This window comes from Bufo gargarizans, chromosome 1, assembly GCF_014858855.1.
Source record: "Bufo gargarizans isolate SCDJY-AF-19 chromosome 1, ASM1485885v1, whole genome shotgun sequence".
NCBI classification, from domain to species: domain Eukaryota; kingdom Metazoa; phylum Chordata; class Amphibia; order Anura; family Bufonidae; genus Bufo; species Bufo gargarizans.
The window spans coordinates 1,470,800-1,489,348 of NC_058080.1; the positions used below are offsets into that span (position 1 = coordinate 1,470,800).

General features: G+C 45.6%; 1 protein-coding gene across 3 annotated transcripts in view; it reads left to right on the plus strand.

Moving 5' to 3' along the window:
- GBE1 (1,4-alpha-glucan branching enzyme 1) overlaps positions 1-18,549 on the plus strand; it is a 230,439-nt gene that overhangs the window by 182,478 nt on the left and 29,412 nt on the right. For all 3 annotated transcript variants that reach the window (XM_044294121.1, XM_044294112.1, XM_044294132.1), the window contains exon 14: positions 15,747-15,931. In XM_044294121.1, coding sequence (XP_044150056.1) covers positions 15,747-15,931 — 185 coding nt within the window. The remainder of the gene's footprint in view (positions 1-15,746; positions 15,932-18,549) is intronic.

Here is an 18,549-nt window from a genome sequence, read left to right on the forward strand (position 1 = left end):
GAGTTTATTTTGAATTGTGTCGTGTGGCTGGTAGTAGGCCGCCCGTATAGAAAGGGTCATTTTATGTTTAGTTAGTGCTCAGCCGAGCAGGAATTTATTTTGTATCTTTGCCTGAATGTAAAGGCCTTATATTTTGTTTGTGGACGAAAATAAAGAAAACAGGCAACCCCTGTGTGAACTGTGCCATTGTGTCACTGTCTCTGACTGCTGTGCCCCCTACTAGTGAGCTAACCCCCCACAATATATATATAATTTTTTTTTTTTTTTTTTTGTGTGGGTGCAATGCAACATTGTACTTTGTACCCCTGACACACAAATATAATAGTTAATCCGTCTGTTAGTTAGGTGCACGTCATATACCCATTTATTGCGTGAAGTACACCTGCACTGCATACGTGACAGGGAAAATAATATAGTTAATATGTCTGTTAGTTCATTGGGTGACCTCAAAGAATGAGCAGAGCATCAAATAAGGGACGTGGCCCTGGTCGTGGTGATGCTGGCGCTGGTGGAGCTCCTGTTGCAGGGAGAGGATGTGGTCAATCTGTGCCATCTACACACCCAAATGAAACAACTTCCTCAGGTGTACATAGGCAACAGGACGCTCAACGTCATTTTGTAGCCCCGAATACCGGTGTATGAATGGTGAGGTCAGAACAAGTGGAGGCGGTAGTAGATTGGGTGGCTGAAAGTGCCTCTAGTTCGTTCACATTGTCTCCCACCCGGTCCCCTGCTGAAATCGCAGAATTGGCACCTGCAGCCCATGTACATCTGCCTTTCACCTCACTCCCTTGTAAATCGGCCGAGCAGTCTGAGCCCCAAGTCATGCAGCAGTCTCTTATGCTTTTTGATGACTCTGCTGGCAGGGTTTCCGAGGGCCGTCCACATTGCCCTGCTCCAGAAGTGGAAGAGATTGAGTGCACTGATGCCCAGCCACTTATGTTTCAGGATGTGGACATGAGAGGACCACCGCAGCACATCTCTGATGATGACAAAACACAGGTGCCAACTGCTGCGTCTTTCTGCAGTGTGCAGACCAGTAAGGAGGGCAGGGGTGAAGAGTGTGTGGAAGATGATGTGGAGGATGATTAGGTCCTAGACCCCACATGTAATCAAGGTCATGTGAGTGAGGGAGCAGTGTGCAAAAGCAGAGTGGCAGTCCCCTAGCCGGTACGCCTGCTACTGCCCACCTCACCCAGGGACTGAGCACACCAAAGCCATCTCCAAGTAGTTTCTTGGCGTGGCAGTTCTTCAGACAATGTGCTGATCACAAAATGCGAGTGGTTTGCACACTGTGCTATCAGAGCCTAAAGTGAGGCATAAATGTTCTAAACTTGAGCACCACCCGCATGACCAGGCATCTAAATGCAAAGCACGAGCTGCAGTGGAGTAGACACCTTAAAAAACACAAAATATCTAAGGCTCCTCCTGGTCCCTCTTCTGCTGCAGTCTCAGCCTCTTCCTCCCCCTCTGGAGTGACAGTGGCACCTGCCACCCCGCAAACAGGATGTGGCAGCATCACCACCACATCTGTCACAGTCACCAAGCATCTCCACAATGTACCATGGAAGCGTTCAGCTGGAGAGAAAGAGGAAGTACCCCCCTACCCACCAACGATCCCTGGCCCTAAATACCAGCATTTCAAAATTCCTGGCCTTTAAAATGCTGTTGTTACATCTGGTGGAGATGGAGACTTTTAAATAACTTTTGGCGGTGGCTGTCCCACAGTACATGGCTCTCAGCCGCCACTACTTTTCCAGGCGAGCCATCCCCGCCCTGCACAACCAAGTGGCGGACAAAATTAGGTGTGCACTGTGCAACGCCATCTGTGTCAAGGTCCACATAACCACCGATATGTGGACCAGTAAGCACAGGCAGGGACGTTATGTATCCTTAACAGCACACTGGGTAAATGCAGTGGTGGCTGGGCCTGTAAAGGATAGCAGTTTGGCGCATGTCCTTCGGCCACCAAGGTTTGCAGGACGTTTCTCTTTGCCTCCTGTTGCCTCCTACTCCGCTTCCTCCTCTACCGCCTCCTTATCTGGTCAGTGTAACACCTTCACCACCAACTTCAGCACAGCCAGGGGAAAAAGACAGCAGGCTGTTTTGAAACTCATCAGGAGCTGTGGACGGGCATGGAGCAACAGACCGATAAGTGGTTGGTGCCACTGAGCCCCAAGCCCCGCCTGGTGGTGTGCGATAATGGGCGAAATCTCATAGCGGCTCTGGGCCTAGCCGGTTTGACGCACATCCCTTGCCTGGTGCATGTGCTGAATTTGGTGGTACAGAGGTTCCTGAAAAATTACCCCCATATGTCAGAGCTGCTGCAGAAAGTGTGGTCCATCTGTGCGCTCTTTCGACATTCTCACCGTGCTGCTGCTCGCCTGTCTGTGCTGCAGCGTAACTTCGGCCTTCCCGCTCACCACCTTATATGCAACGTGCCCACAAGGTGGAACTTCTTGCACATGTTGGCGAGACTGTACGAGCAGCAGCAGGTGATGGTGGAATTTCAGCTGCAGCACGCACGGGTGAGTCGCTCTGCGGAACAGCACCACTTCAGCACAAAAGAGTGGGCCTCCATGCGGGATGTGTGTGCCGTGTTGCGCTGTTTCGAGCACTCCACCAGCATGGCCATTGCAGATGACGTAGTCCTCAGCGTTACTATCCCACTTCTATGTCTCTTTGAAAAAAACGCTTTGGCGATGATGGAAGAGGATGTGGCACAGGAGGAAGAGGAATAATTTCAACGTTTATCAGGCAAGTCATTCACAAGTGGCTCGGAGGGTGGGTTCATGCACCAACAGAGGCCAGATACACAATTGTCCATCCACAGCACAGTTCTGGAGGATGAGGAGGAGGAACCTGGTTCACAGCAGGGTGGCACCCAAAGCAGCTCATGGGGATCACTGGAGCATGGCTTGGGGGATACAGAGGACACACACAATACACCTCCCACAGAGGACAGCTTGTCATTGCCTCTGGGCAGCCTGGCACACATGAGCAACTACATGCTGCAGTGCCTGCACAACAACTGCCGATTTGCCGACATTCTAACCAGTGCTGATTACTGGGTGGCCACCCTGCTGGATCCCCGCTACAAGGACAATGTGCATTCCCTAATTCCGTCACTGGAGCATGATCGGAAGATGCGCAAGTACAAGCGCACTCTGGTACGCACTCTGCTGATGGCATTCCCACCTGACAGTGGGGGCTCAGTGCAAGCACAAGGCGAAGGCAGAGGCGGAGGAAGAAGTCACCAACGCAGCTGGGGCACCACCATCACCTCAGAAAAGAGGGTTAGCATGGCCGAAATGTGTAAAAGCTTTGTCAGCACGCCACAACAACCAGCACCACCAGCTGATATGGAACGTCTTAGCAGGAGGCAGCATTTCAGCAACATGGTGGAACAGTACGTGTGCACATGCCTACACGTACTGACTGATGGGTTTGCCCCATTCAACTTCTGGGTCTCCAAATTGGGCATATGGCCTGAGCTTGCCCTTTACGCCTTGGAGGTGCTGGCCTGCCCTGCGGCAAGTGTATTGTCCGAACGTGTGTTCAGCACGGCGGGCGGGTGATCACAGACAAGCACAGCCGCCTGTCCACAGCCAATGTGGACAAGCTCACGTTCATTAAAATGAACCAGGCATGGATCCCACAGGACTTGTCCGTACCTTGTGCAGAATAGACAAGTATACCGGCCACACCCAGCCATTGTTATACTCCAGCGCACTTACTCTTTGTTTTCTTTTTTATATTTACCAATGTTTTGGGGTCTTTATAAAAAAATAAAAATACAAAAATAGTGCTGAGTAGCCGCCTCCTCCTCCACCACCACTTCTACCTACATTGCCACGTCCTCCGCCTCCTAGTTCAAGATCATTATTTTAAACTTTTTTTTTTATTCTGTTTTTTTAATTCATTTCCCTATCCACATTTGTTTGCAAGGCAATTGTCCTGCTCTTTTTCCTATTTTGCTTCCTTTTTCAGCCCTCTAGCCCTTTCTATGACTTTTTTAGAGCTATTTTAGGGCCCCAAAGTTCAGATCCCCAACTTTGCTGCGAAGTTCGGGCGAACCCGAACTTCCAGGTGTTCGTTCACTTCTAGTCTAAACTCAAAGATAATTTTCTGCTAAAAATCATCCCCTGCAAGAATAAAGTAAACATTCCTTTTTAGATTTTTTTTTTTTTGTTTTGTTATTCATTAGCACCCTATTGTTTTAAATCCCATTAATTGTTCTCACTGTCTCTTTGTCATTTTATAGTTTTAGAAGAAAGAACTTAAAATTAATTACAGGAGCACAAATCTCAGTGGTATGTCCTCATACTTACCTCCACATTATCCATGCTTCACATGTTGCTGTTTACAGAGAAAGTATGAGGATAAAAGCCTTTGTATTTCTCTGTGGAGTTACTTAATTATCTTTTGCATTTGTTATTTTTTTTTCCCATTGTTACATTGCTTATGTGCTTGGAGTATGAGTAAAGTTGAAATTTCCAAATCTGGGTAACACTAATATTGGAGGAAAAAAAAAAAAAAAAAAAGTTTCATCTGCCTATGTACTGTGAGACAGCAGTGTGGTCAGCATATTTTCAAACCCTGAAAGACTATAGGGGTAGGATACCTGTAGTTTTTTTAGTGCCTTTTTTTTGCACTTTTGCATTTTTAGTTTTGTTTGCACCTGCATGTTTTGGTACTTTTTTGTGGTCATTACGTAGCGTATTTTTGTTTTGTTTTTTGTCTTCCTGACTTACCCTATCCCTTAGGGTACTTTCACACTAGCGGCAGGATGGATCCGACAGTCTGTTCACCCTGTTGGATCCGTCCTGCCGCTATTCCGTCGGACCGCCGCTTTGTCCCCATTGACTATAATGGGAACGGGGGCGGAGCTCCGGCGCAGCACGGCAGTTCGCGGTGAGTGGCCGCCGGACTACAAAGTCGGACATGCAGTACTTTTAGTCCGGCGGCCCTTCGCCGTGCTGCTCCGGAGTTCCGCCCCCATTATAGTCAATGGGGATGGAGCGGCGGCAGGACGGATCCGACAGGGTGAACAGCCTGTCGGATCCGTCCTGCCGCTAGTGTGAAAATAGCCTTAGTGACCACTAAAACGCCTTTTTACTGACGTAAACGGAGGGGATTTTAGCTTGACAGAGAGGGTTTTAGCTTTAATCAATCATTACATGTACTTAAAATGGTGCATTAAAAACTATAGCTTGGCCTGCAAAAAATAAGACCTCATGCAAGTGCATTGATGAAAAAACTAAAAAGTTATAGCTCTTGGAATACAATTTGGAGAAAACACAGAGACTGTCAGATACTCTCACGTGCCGCCAGTCTCTCCGATCTTCTCACCTCTGTCACGGGAGGGACCGTGACAGAGAGAGGAACAAAAATAAAAAGTAAAAAAAAAGTTAACAAAAGTGTTTTTCATAATAAAAAAATAAAGTTTCAAGTAAAAAAAGAAAAGCCTTTTTCCCAAAATAAAACACGTAAAATTGTAAAAAATTTATTAAAATACATATTGGGTATTCCCACATCCATAACATCAGCTCTATAAAAAAATCACATGATCCAGACCCTCACCTGAACGCCATAGAAAAATAAAAATGGTGTAAAAAAATTTGTTGTTACCTTACATAACAAAAAGTGTAATACCAAGTGAGCAAAAAGTCATATGTACCAATCAAACTCTCATCTCATCCCGTAAAAAATTAGCTCCTAACTAAGACAATCGCCCTAAAAATGCTTCTATTGTGTTAAAAGAGAAAAAAATTAAAGTAGACACATTAGGTATTGCCACGTCCGCAACTATCTGCTGTATAAAAATATCACGTGAACTAACCCCTCAGCTGAACACTTTAAAAAAAGAAAAGCCATTTTTTTTGGTCACCTTACATTACAAAATGTGTAATATCAAGCGATCAAAAAGTCATACGCACCCCACAATAGTACTAATCAAACTGTCATCTCATCCCGAAAAAAATGAGTCCCGACATAAGACAGTCGCCCAACTATGGCTTTCAGAATATTTTCAAAAATGCTTTATTATGTAAAATTTTCATATTTGGTGTTGTTGCGTCCGTAACCACCTGCTCCTGCACATGAGCTAACCTGTCAGATGAACATTGTAAAAAATAAACCGTGCCAAAACAGCTATTTTTTTGTTACCCTGCCTTACAAAAAGTGTAATATAGAGCAACCAAAAATCATATGTACCCTAAAATAGTACCACAAAACTGCCACCTTATCGCATAGTTTCCAAAATTAGGTCACTTTTTTGGAGTTTCTACTCTAGTGGTGCTCAAATGTGACATGGCAACTTAAAATTATTCCAGTGAAATCTGCCCTCCAAAATCCATATGGCGCTCCTTTCCTTCTACGCCCTGCTGTGTGTCCATACAGCAGTTTACGACCAAATTCTGTAAACTACAGAATCAGAGAAATAAATATTGAGTTTTGTTTGGCTGTTAACCATTGCTTTGTTACCGGATTTTTTTTTTAATTAAAGGGCTTCTGTCACCCCACTAAAGTGATATTTTTTTTTTGGGCTGGTGAAATTAATTATATTGCGATATATCACAATATAATTGTGTCACTTACTTTGATCCAGCAGTTTCTTCCAAAAAACGAAGTTTTATCATATGTAAATTAGGTCTCTAACAGCAAGTAGGGCGGCTACTTGCTGCTAGCTGCTGCAGAAATCCGCCCCCTCGCCGTGTTGATTGACAGGGCCAGCCAGGATCTCCTCCTCCGGCCAGCCCTGTCGGCATTTCAAAAATCGCGCGCCTCTGTGGGTTCGGCGCAGGCGCTCTGAGATGAGGAGGCTCGTCTCCTCAGCACTCCCTCAGTGCGCCTGCGCCGATGACGTCTTCTATTTCGGTGATGTCATCGGCGCAGGCGCACTGAGGGAGTGCTGAGGAGACGAGCCTCCTCATCTCAGAGCGCCTGCGCCGAACCCACAGAGGCGCGCGATTTTTGAAATGCCGACAGGGCTGGCCGGAGGAGGAGATCCCGGCTGGCCCTGTCAATCAACACGGCGAGGGGGCGGATTTCTGCAGCAGCTAGCAGCAAGTAGCCGCCCTACTTGCTGTTAGAGACCTAATTTACATATGATAAAACTTCGTTTTTGGAAGAAACTGCTGGATCAAAGTAAGTGACACAATTATATTGTGATATATCGCAATATAATTAATTTCACCAGCCCAAAAAAAAAAAATCACTTTAGTGGGGTGACAGAAGCCCTTTAAAAGTGAAATTCTGCCAAAAAAATGAAATTCTGAAATTTCATCTACATTTTCCTTTTATTCTTGTGGAAAACCTAAAGGGTAAATAAAGTTTGTAAAATCAGTTTTGAATACCTTGAGGGGTGTAATTTCTAAAATGGGATCATTTATGGGTGTTTTTTATTATGTAAGCCCCACAGTGACTTCATAACTGAACTGGTCCTTTATTAAAGTGGGTTTTGGAAATATTCCAAAAAATTTGCTTCTAAACTTTGAAGCCTTCTAACGTCCCCAAAAAATAAAATGGCATTTACAAAATGATCCAAACATAAAGTAGACATATGGGAAATGTAAAGTAATAACTATTAAATTAGGTATCACGATCTGTTTTAAAAGCAGAGAAATTGAAATTTTAAAAGTTACCGGTACATATTTTTTTTTTTTTTTTTTTAGTAAATTAGATATTTTTATTTTTATTTATAAAAAATATTGACTAAAATTTACCACTATCATGAAGTACAGACAAACATGAGCGCCATGTTCTCTTCAGGCAGCTAATTAGTGGGGGGTTCCTGGAGTTGCCCAATCTGGTATTGATTACCTAGCCTGCCTGAGGATAGATCATCAATATGAAAAAGTGGACAACTTCTCTACTTAAAGGGAACCTGTCACCATGATTTTGCGCATAGAGCTGGGGACATTGGCTGCTAGATGGCCACTAGAACATCCGCAATACCCAGTCCCCAGAGCTCTCTGAACTTTTATTGTGTTAAAAAACAGTTTTGGAGGGGCGTGGCCTGACTGCCGATGTAGGAAGACGCATGGCGTAGAGCTCCTGGAAAAGAATCCTGATTTTCATGTCTGCTCACCTCCTGCCTAACTCCAGAGACAGCCGACTGCACACTGAAGCCTCCCTGGATGCTGGGGTATATCCTGGTGCTATCATGACCCGGCAGAAGCAGAGGGAAAAGGAGGGTAAAGACGGCGGCACGGACACTCCGTCCAAACAAGATGGCGCCGCGCAAGCTGCGAAGCTCACTGATGTGGCGGTAAAGCTGGGGAGGTTCGCCCGCACCCCGGCCGCCGCGGCTACTGATCCGGAGCCTGAGACTGCAGTGTCTGATGAGGTGAGGGGAGCGGAGCCTCAGCAGGCAATTACTTACGCCTCGATTGTAAAGCAGAGAGAGGGCCCAGCATTACTACCGGAGACGGAGCCTGTCCCTGAACCTACCATTGCGGACGTTTATAAAATGGTAGCGCAGTGCAGCGCAGCTCTCACATCCCTGAATACTAATATGGGAGGCCTCAAGGAGGAAGTTTTATTAATCCGCCAGGATATGCGGCAATTTAAGGAGAGAGTGGGAGAACTCGAGGGTCGCGTCAGCGATATGGAGGATCAGTTGCCACCTGTAAAGAGAGACTTGCAGCGAGTTATTCATAATGTGTCATTGCTGATAGCCAAGTCTGATGATATGGAAAATCGTCTGAGGCGCAATAATGTGCGCTTTATTGGGATACCGGAACGCACCGAAGGTTCGGATCCAGTTTCGTATATGGAAAAGTGGCTGGTGGACACTGTTGGCAAAGAAAAGCTATCCCCACTGTTTGCAATAGAGCGGGCCCACAGGGTGCCGTTTCGGCCTCCACCTCCGGGGGCGCCTCCAAGACCTCTCCTGATTAAAGTTCTCCATTACAGAGACCGTGATGCCATTCTTAGAGCTGCCAGAGATACTCCTGACATCCAGATTGCTGGTAGTAGAATCCTGATGTTTCCGGATTTTTCTGCAGAAATTCAGAAAAGGAGGGCGAAATTTTTGGACGTAAAGAGGCGTCTGAGGCTTTTACAATGGCCTTACTCCATGTTATACCCGGCTAAACTTCGGGTTGTGGCTCATGGGTCCACGCACATGTTTGAGGATCCGGCTGAAGCGTGTCAATGGCTGGACAGTCATGAGAAGGATCGGCGTGGCAACAATACCTGAGGACTTGGTGATATTATTGATAGAACTTTTTCTATTATAATGTTTACTTACTGATGGTTTTTACTGCCAGCTATACATGTATAGCGCTCTGTTGTTTCCGTATATGATAGGGCGGCTATATATACTGCCTTAAAATCGGTTGTTTCTTTTCTATTCTGCTTAGGTATTTATAGGGCAGGGTAGGAGGTTGAGTGGTTTGTTCTTATAGTTATCCAGGCTGCTGCGCCACTAAGTGATAGGGTACTACGCTTCAGTGTTCTTGTGCATATACCACTAATTGCGGCAGTTAGGTTCACTTTGTGTGTGTATGGTGTACCCCTATACATCAGATTTATGACTTACAATAGGTTTACGAATGTTGGGGGGGAGGGTGGGAATCTGGGAGCAGGCTCTATTTTTGCATTTACCTCAGGGGGGAGGTTTGTATGGATCTATCGACACTGGTTCTTGTATCTGATTCTATATGTTCGTGATGTCTTCTGTTAACATAGTAGCCTGGAATGTGCGGGGCATGTCACAAGCCTCTAAGCGTGCAGCAATATTTCATGCCCTGAGAGATGTACAACCAGCTATTGTTTGTTTGTCTGAGACCCATTTAAATGTGGATAAGACGCACTTGGCGCACAGAGCGTGGGTAGGTTATGAATACCATTCTACTCACTCCACACATGCTAGGGGGGTTACCATCCTGGTTCATAGATCTATACCATTTACTGTGTATGACTCATGTATTGATGATGGTGGGAGGTTTGTGTGTCTGAGTTGTAGTATTTTTCATTTCAGGATTGTTTTGGCGGCGGTGTATGTTCCCCCCCCATATTCAGCTGAAGTTATGAAACTAATTATCTCCTTCAAGTCTAGGTTCCCATCCATTCCGCTGCTGGCCATGGGGGATTTTAATATGTATCTTAATGGCTCCTTGGATAAGTTCCATAATGGGCTGGGAACATGCCCCGCTGCTTCTACTTCTCTGGCGCGTTTGTTGTCAGAGGTGGATCTATGTGATATATGGAGAACTTTGTATCCTACGCAACGTCAATTTTCTTGTTATTCCACCACACATGGTTCCTTGTCCAGAATAGACTTGGCTATTGGATCCTTATCTTTAGTGGCCCTGACAAAGAAGATTTTGTATCTACCTCGTAGCATATCTGACCATTCTCCACTATTGCTGACTCTGGAAGTAGGTCCCCAGACACATGTTATTAGACCTATTTGGCGCCTGAACCCGTTCTGGTTGTCAATAGTGGATACTGGTACTGTGATATCCGGGGCTTTGGCTGATTTTTTGTCTATTAATGTGGGCTCGACGTCTCTGGATGTGGTGTGGGATGCTATGAAGGCATATGTGAGGGGGCTTTACATTAAACATATCAGCATTAAAAAATCTAAAAGTCGTGCTCTGGACAAGGAACTCTCAGATCGGGTTACGCATTTAGAGGCTGATTATGTTGCACAGCCCACGGTAGCTGGGGAGCTGCGATGGAAGGAAGCCCAGAATCTTCTGAAGGAGCATATACAGGCTAGAGCGGAGGATAAACGGTTGTTTACGACCCAAAGGTATTTCGCTGAAGGTGAAAGTGCAGGTCATTTGTTAGCTGTGATTTCTAGGGCTCAGCAGGGTCCTTCTTCCATCACTTCACTTAGGGGAGGGAATGGACAAATGGTGGTGGGGAATGAGAACATTCTGGAAGAATTCTATGTACATTTTAAGGAGGTTTATAGGTCCAGGCTGGTCGCCACTGATTCTTGTAGGTCTGGATATTTGGAGGGAATTGACATGCCTGTCCTGTCTGAGGAGAATAGGGCGATCCTTGAGGAGGATATTACGTTGGAGGAATTGGAAGAGGCACTAAAGTCCTTGCCTAATGAGAAAGCACCGGGTGGGGATGGTCTCCCTGGGGAATTCTATAAAAAACATGGAGAACTGCTACTTCCGCACCTGCTTGCAGTATTTAAGCATGCTTTTGGTAGAGGTATTTTGCCTTCCTCCATGAGAGAGGCTATAGTTGTAGTAATACCCAAACCGGGTAAGGATCCAGCTTTGGTAGATTCGTATAGGCCCATTTCTCTCCTGACAGTTGATGTCAAACTCCTGGCAAAAATTCTAGCTAACCGATTGAATAGAGTTATTCACACCATTATTCATGATGATCAGTCCGGTTTTATGCCTGGTAAGTCTACGGCTTTAAATCTTAGGAGGCTATTCCTGAACCTCCAGTTAGAGGGTAGGGATGTGTCGGATAACAGGGCCGCGGTGGTCTCTCTGGATGCTGCCAAGGCTTTTGACAGTGTTGAGTGGGACTACTTGTGGGCGGTCATGGCTAAAATGGGCTTCGGGTTGGATTTTATGAAGTGGGTTAAACTTTTGTACTGTGAACCCAGGGCTAGAGTGCGAGTTAACGGGCATTTATCGTCAACTATTGCTTTGGAGAGGGGGACAAGACAGGGCTGTCCGCTGTCTCCGTTATTGTTTGCGATAGCCATTGAACCCTTAGCATGTATCCTGCGTTCTACTTCTTCTGTTGGTGGGTTATTGCGGGGCTCAATGGAGGAGCGGGTATCGTTATATGCGGATGATACATTGATATATGTGAACGATCTGGAAAAGTATATGGATGCAGTAATATCTGTGGTGTCTCAGTTTGGCGACCAGTCTGGATTACTAGTAAACTGGGATAAGTCAGTTATTCTTCCAGTATCCTCTCAAGTACCGTCACGTTCTGCTGTCTTCTCCGGTCTTAAGGTGGTGCAATCCTTTAAGTATCTTGGGGTAATAGTGTCCATGAACCCTGCAGATTATATTACTAGTAACCTCCTACCCTTGTTGGAGAAATTCAAACATAAGATCACAGTGTGGCATAAACTGCCTCTGTCGATGATAGGAAGGGGAAATTTGTTGAAAATGATCCTTATGCCGCAATTGCTTTATGTCCTGCACAACTCCCCTGTTTGGATTCCCGTGCATTACTTTCACAAAATTTTACGACTGTTTCGTTTTTTTCTGTGGAAAAGTAATAGGGGGAGGATAAAGTATGAGACGTTACAGAGGAACAAAGATGCAGGGGGACTTGCTCTGCCCAACCCTTTACTCTATTTTCTATCGGCCCAACTGCAGCATTTTAAGGGGTGGGGAGTGGGGGGTAGCCCAGGTATGAGGAGTGGACGATTGATGGAGTGGGCATCGAATAGATCTCCCCCATTGACGGCCATTGAAGGTAGGGTAAAGGAAGATGTGGGGCGTATCCCAATACTAGTGCTCATGAGGAAAGTCTGGTGTAAAACCAAACATATCTTGGGATTAGAGGGATATGTCAATATCTCGCCTATTTGGAGGAACCCAGCACTGCCAGAGTTGGAAGGTCTAACTGGGTTCTCTGGGTGGAATAACAAGGGAGTATGGAATTTGGGTCATATCTTCTCAGGTGGGGTATTGAAGCAATATCAACAGTTGTGCTCGGAGTTTGGGCTTCCTTCCTCGCAGTTCTATAGATATCTTCAGCTCAGGCATGCACTAGACGCTCAGGCTAAAGTGGCCCCAATAGTGTTCACATCCACTCATGCGCTAAACACGGTGGTGGCTGCTGGTTCGGTGAAAGGGGCAATCTCCGTGATGTATCAAGCCTTGCTAGAAGATTTTCTTAAGGGATATCCGTTAAAATGTAGGCAGCAATGGGAGAAAGATTTGGGTGGGCTTACAGATGCGCAATGGTCAGAGATAGTGGCGCTTACTCCTGATCTATCTCTTAGTGAGGCGGCACGTCTCTCCCAGCTGTATCTAGTGCACAGGGTATATAGGACTCCGGTATTTCTGCATAAAGTGGGTTGCAGGGATAGTCCCAATTGTCCGAAATGTGGCAGCGTCGGAGCTGATCTTCTGCATATGTTATGGTCATGCCCTTCATTGACCTCTTATTGGAGAGCAATACTACATCTTATTAACAAGGTACATAGTACTAAATTTAAAATGGATCCAAGAATATGTATTCTGGGTATACTGCCAGAGGACAATTTGCAGTCTACAGTAGCTACGGGAATAGAAAGGATGCTCTATCAGGCGAGGAAGACTGTTGCAGCAAAATGGATACAGGGGATACCCCCGGCAGTACCGGAGTATGTTGCTAGAATGAATGTGGTAGTGCGTCTTGAGAGGGGTGTGTACCAGAAAAGAAAATGCTTGTCTAAATTTGAGGCTATTTGGGGTAGCTGGATAGATAGATCGGGATGCTGTAGTCCTTGGCTAGCATTGACGAGGAGTGCTTTGATTGCCCGGTAAGGCTGATCTGGGGAAGTGACTGTGTACATCCTGGTGTTTGGTGGACTGTGTGGTGTATGACTGTTGGCGTCTGCTGTGTGATATGTGAATGTGGACTGAGTGCTATGTCTGTGTGGGAGTCTACTTACTTGGGGCTCATAGCCTGTATTGTTTTTTGAGTCCAATCGAACTGGTGCCGATAGAATGAGGAGACATGGAATCTGGAGGTAGTTATGCTCTTATTGCAATGATGGCCTGCTCTTGGAATGTTTGGGAGGGGTGGGGGGGGGGGGGCTGTTTATAAGGATGTTTGTTGAGGGAGAAAACAATTAGATGAATAAAGATCTGGATCTAATGTGTATATTCCTACGATGTCATATGGTCATAGGAAGTATATTATGTAAAATGTGCATATGTAATATTTTGTACTCTTGTCTTTTGTACATGCTGTCTTTTGATGACCGAATATTTGATTTGATTTGACTGTCATTTGATGATGAAAACGGGAAAAAGATTTGATAATAAAAGATTATCTGATTCAAAAAAAAAAAAAACAGTTTTGATCCATATGCAAATGACCTGATATGAGTCCTGTATCCGGAGATGAGTCAAGCGGAAAGGAGCCCAGCACCGCCCCATGTCCTCCGAATCTCCTCCTTGCTGGCTGACGTCACAGAGCTGGATCGCCGAAATCTCGCGATGCGCGAGCTAGCGCATGCGCAGTGTCGGCATCATGTTCATTCACTGTACTGGCATCAGCACAGGGAACGAACTATGCAAGCATCGCGAGATTTCGTCGCTCCAGCTCTGTGACGTCAGCCAGCAAGGAGGAGATTCGGAGGACGCGGGGCGGTGCTGGGCTCCTTTCCGCTTGACTCATCTCTGGATACAGGACTCATATCAGGTCATTTGCATATGGATCAAAACTGTTTTTTAACACAATAAAAGTGCAGAGAGCTATGGGGACTGGGTACTGCAGATGTGTTAGTGGCCATCTAGCAGCCCATGTCCCCAGCTCTATGCGCAAAATCCTGGGGACAGGTTCCCTTTAAGCTCTACTGACTGATTGTTGTCGGCTTTTTGAACTCTGTCTCTTAGGCTATTTTCACGCTTTTGGTGTATCCATTTTCTGCATGTGCCAGGATACACACTCATCAAACATATCCATAGGCTGTCATTTACCCGACAAACCCAAAATGTGTCCTTTTGGCCACATCCGACTCGTACTGTTTTAGTACTCTTTTTTTTTTTTTTTTTCCTGTAGCCCAGTCTGCTTCAGTGAAACATGCAGTAAATAATGATATGGCATAAGTTACAGTATTTTTTTCTTTAAAACATGTGAACCTATGTGCAAAAGATTACACCGTATGCCTATACGGTGGCATCCATCAGATATATGTTGGGAAATGCTTCCAAAGTATATCGCCGACTGACACTGCAAAATGCAGTGTGAAATTGGCATTGCTATGATTCGGTGTATGCATTAGCAGTGATTCGTATATTTCCATCAATGTGCATGTTCTTTTCCTGCATCAGAGTTGGAAAATAAAAAATACATTTCTCAGTCTAGGACATTGTATAAAAATGAAGTTTTCAGTGCGTGGACCGTGGATGTCCCCAACCAAGCTCACCAGTTGTTGGCAAATCGCAACTGTGCTCTGCAAGCTTCCAGAGTTTCTGTCCTAATAAGAGGGACAGCATGGAGGGTGTCCATACAGACTTGGCACTCCACAAAATGGCTTGGTTCTTTTCCAGTGCTAATGTTACATATTGCTAGGTGCTTTAGTGCTACATCTCCTCGTAGTTTTTATCACTAGGGTTACTATCACTTTCTGATGGGTGAAGGCCCAACTGACAGGCCCTCATGATCCAGAGATTTAAGGGGTTGTGTGCTGCTTTAGCATTGTATCCCCTTCACATCCTTAACGCATTGTGCAGGGAAGGCAGCATGGACCATTCCCTTGAATGTAAATGCAGTTGGCTGGGAACGCAGTTGTGAAGAGTGTACAATACTGTAACCCTTTCAATCTCTGGATCGTTAAGGGTGCTGGCAATTTGGACCCCCACCCATCAGAAAACAATAATATATCCTAGTGATATATTTCTGTCATGTCAATAAACTTTTTAATGGTCGGTGGGGTAATGATAACCTAATTCTAGGGAGAGGTCTTCAGCATCAAAGTCCTGGGGAAACCGGTTAACAATAATAAGGTTGTACTGATTGCAAACCACACATTTTATATTGTGTTTCTACATTAATTAATCTTCATTGTGTTTTATTCTTAGGTAATGAATTTGGTCATCCAGAATGGTTGGATTTCCCAAGAAAAGGAAATAATGAAAGTTATCATTATGCCAGGAGACAGTTTCATCTTATTGAGGATCAGTCTTTGCGCTACAGATTTCTTTATGCTTTTGACCGAGACATGAATAGATTAGAGGCGAAGATTGGCTGGCTGTCATCACCTCCGGTAAGCACTGCACAGAGTAGTAGCATAGTTTGTAAGGCTGAAAAAAAAAAGACATACATTTATCCATCCAGTTCAGCCTATTATCCTTAAAAGTTGATTTAGAAGAATCAGAAGAAATCTGCATGAGATAGAAGCCAATTTTACTCATTTTAGGGGGAAAAATTCCTTCCTGACGCCAATCAGAATAACTCCCTGGATCAACAACCCTTCTACAGAAATCTAATAGCTATAACCTGTATTATACTCCAAAAATACATACTCCAGAAATACATCCAGGCCTATGTTGAACTCTTTTAGTGAACTCACCATCACCACCTCCTAAGGCAGAGAGTTCCATAGTCTCACTGCTCTTACCGTAAAGAATCCTCTTCTATGTTTGTGTACAAACCTTCTTTCCTCCAGACGCAGAGGATGTCCCCTTGTCACAGTCCTGGGGATAAATAGATGATGGGAGAGATCTCTGTACTGACCCCTGATATATTTATACATAGTAATTAGATCTCTCCTCAGTCACCTTTTTTGTAAACTAAATGACCCTAATTTTGATAATCTTTCAGGGTACTGTATTCCAATTATTACTTTAGTTGCCCTCCTCTGAACCCTCTCCAGCTCTGCTATGTCTGCCTTGTTCACAGGAGCCCAGAACTGTACACAGTACTCCGTGTGGTCTGACTAGTGATTTGTAGAGTGGCAGGACTATGTTATAATCACGTGCATCTATGCCGCTTTTGATGCAACCCATTATCTTATTGGCCTTGGCAGCAGCTGCCTAACACTGGTTTCTACAGTTTAGTTTGCTGTCCACTAAAATAAGTCCTTTTCCAAGTCAGTGTTTCTTAGCGTTTTGCCATTTAGTATGTACGGGTGACTTGCATTATTCCTACCCATGTGCATAACCTTACATTTGTCAGTGTTAAACTTCATCTGCCACTTCTCTGCCCAAGCCTCCAATCTACCCAGATCCATCTGTAGCTGTATACTGCCCTCTTAATTATTGATATTTTAATGTACAGCCCCTCTACAATATAATTAATACATTTATTGGAGAATGCCCTCGGATAGCACTTCTTAGAGCAGTGGTCCCCAACCTTTTTTGCACCAAGGACCAGTTTCATGCAAGACAATTTTCCCAGGGACCGGGGTGGGGGTGGGGGGTTCTGGGGCAGGGCTTAGGGGGTGGGCGGGGCTTAGGTGGGTGCTGGTCGGCGCTGACTGATTCACACGCATAACAAAACACAAGGTGCATATTAAAATATAGAACGCTATATAACAGTGGGGTTAATGGCATCAGGTACATGCTGGAGTAACTTGCTGTTAATATGAGGCACATTGTTTTATCAAGGTGGCCCCATCTTCTCAAATGATGGCTACTGGCAACATTGCGGTTAATCACGGAGTCACCTTGCTAGCTGCCTGATACATGTTTTTTGCCTGCCTTTATGTTGAGGCAGGCTAATAATCTTGCAGTGTGGGGGTCGTGTACCTGCGCCGGCTGCTTTTCAGAGCACTAATGGCTGGGGACTGGAGAACACAAGACTCAGGAGGAGGAGGAGACTACCGCTGCTGCCGTTCGCCGAGTACATTAGCTGAAACGGCGCAGCAGTATACTCTCCCCTGACTCTCCTCCTACTTTAATATTAGCCACACATTCATTGGTGGCAGTGGTGCGGGCAGCGTCAGAGTCTGCTTATTTTATTGGGCTCTGCGGCCACTCTGATGTATGCGCCGGGTGCGCATGCGCCCGGCGTCTCCGCTCCTCTCTCCTCTGCGGCCCGGCAAACGATCTTCAAGGGCCCGGTCTTGGGCTGCGGCCTGGCGGTTGGGGACCGCTGACCTACAGCGATCTTTTATGAGTGCAATGCACCATCTTTGTACCTGTGACACAAAAATATAATAGTTAATTTGTCTGTTCGGTGGGTGATATAAACCCATTTTTTGTGTGAGGTACACCTGCACTGCATCCGTGACAGGGAAATTAGTATAGTTAATCTGTCTGTTAGTTCAGTGGGTGACCTCAAAGAACGAGGAGGGCATCAAATAAGGGACGTGGCCCTGGTCATGGTGCTACTGATATTCGTGGAGCTCCTTTTGCAGTGAGAGGACGTGGTCGATCTGTGCCAGCTACATGCCCAAATGAAACACTTCCCTCAGGTATGCGACAGAACGTTCAGCGTTATTTTGTAGGCCCGAATACTAGTGTACGAATGGTGAAGCGGGAACAAGTAGAGGTGGTAGTAGATTGGGTGGCTGACAGTGCCTCCAGTTCGATCACATTGTCTCCCACCCGGTCACCTGCTGAAACCACAGAGTTGTCACCTGCAGCCCATGGGCATCTGTCTTTCACCTCACCCCCTTGCAAATCAGCCAAGCAGTCTGAGCCCTAAGTCATGCAGCAGTTTCTTATGCTTTTTGATGACTCTGCTGGCGGTGTTTCTGTGGGCCATCCACTTACCTGTGCCCCATAAGTGAAATAGATTGAGTGCACTGATGCCCAACCACTTATGTTTCAGGATGTGGACATGAGAGGACCACTGCAGCACATCTCTGATGGTGACGAAACACAGGTGCCAACTGCTGCGGCTTTCTGCAGTGTGCAGACCGGCAAGGAGAGCAGGGGT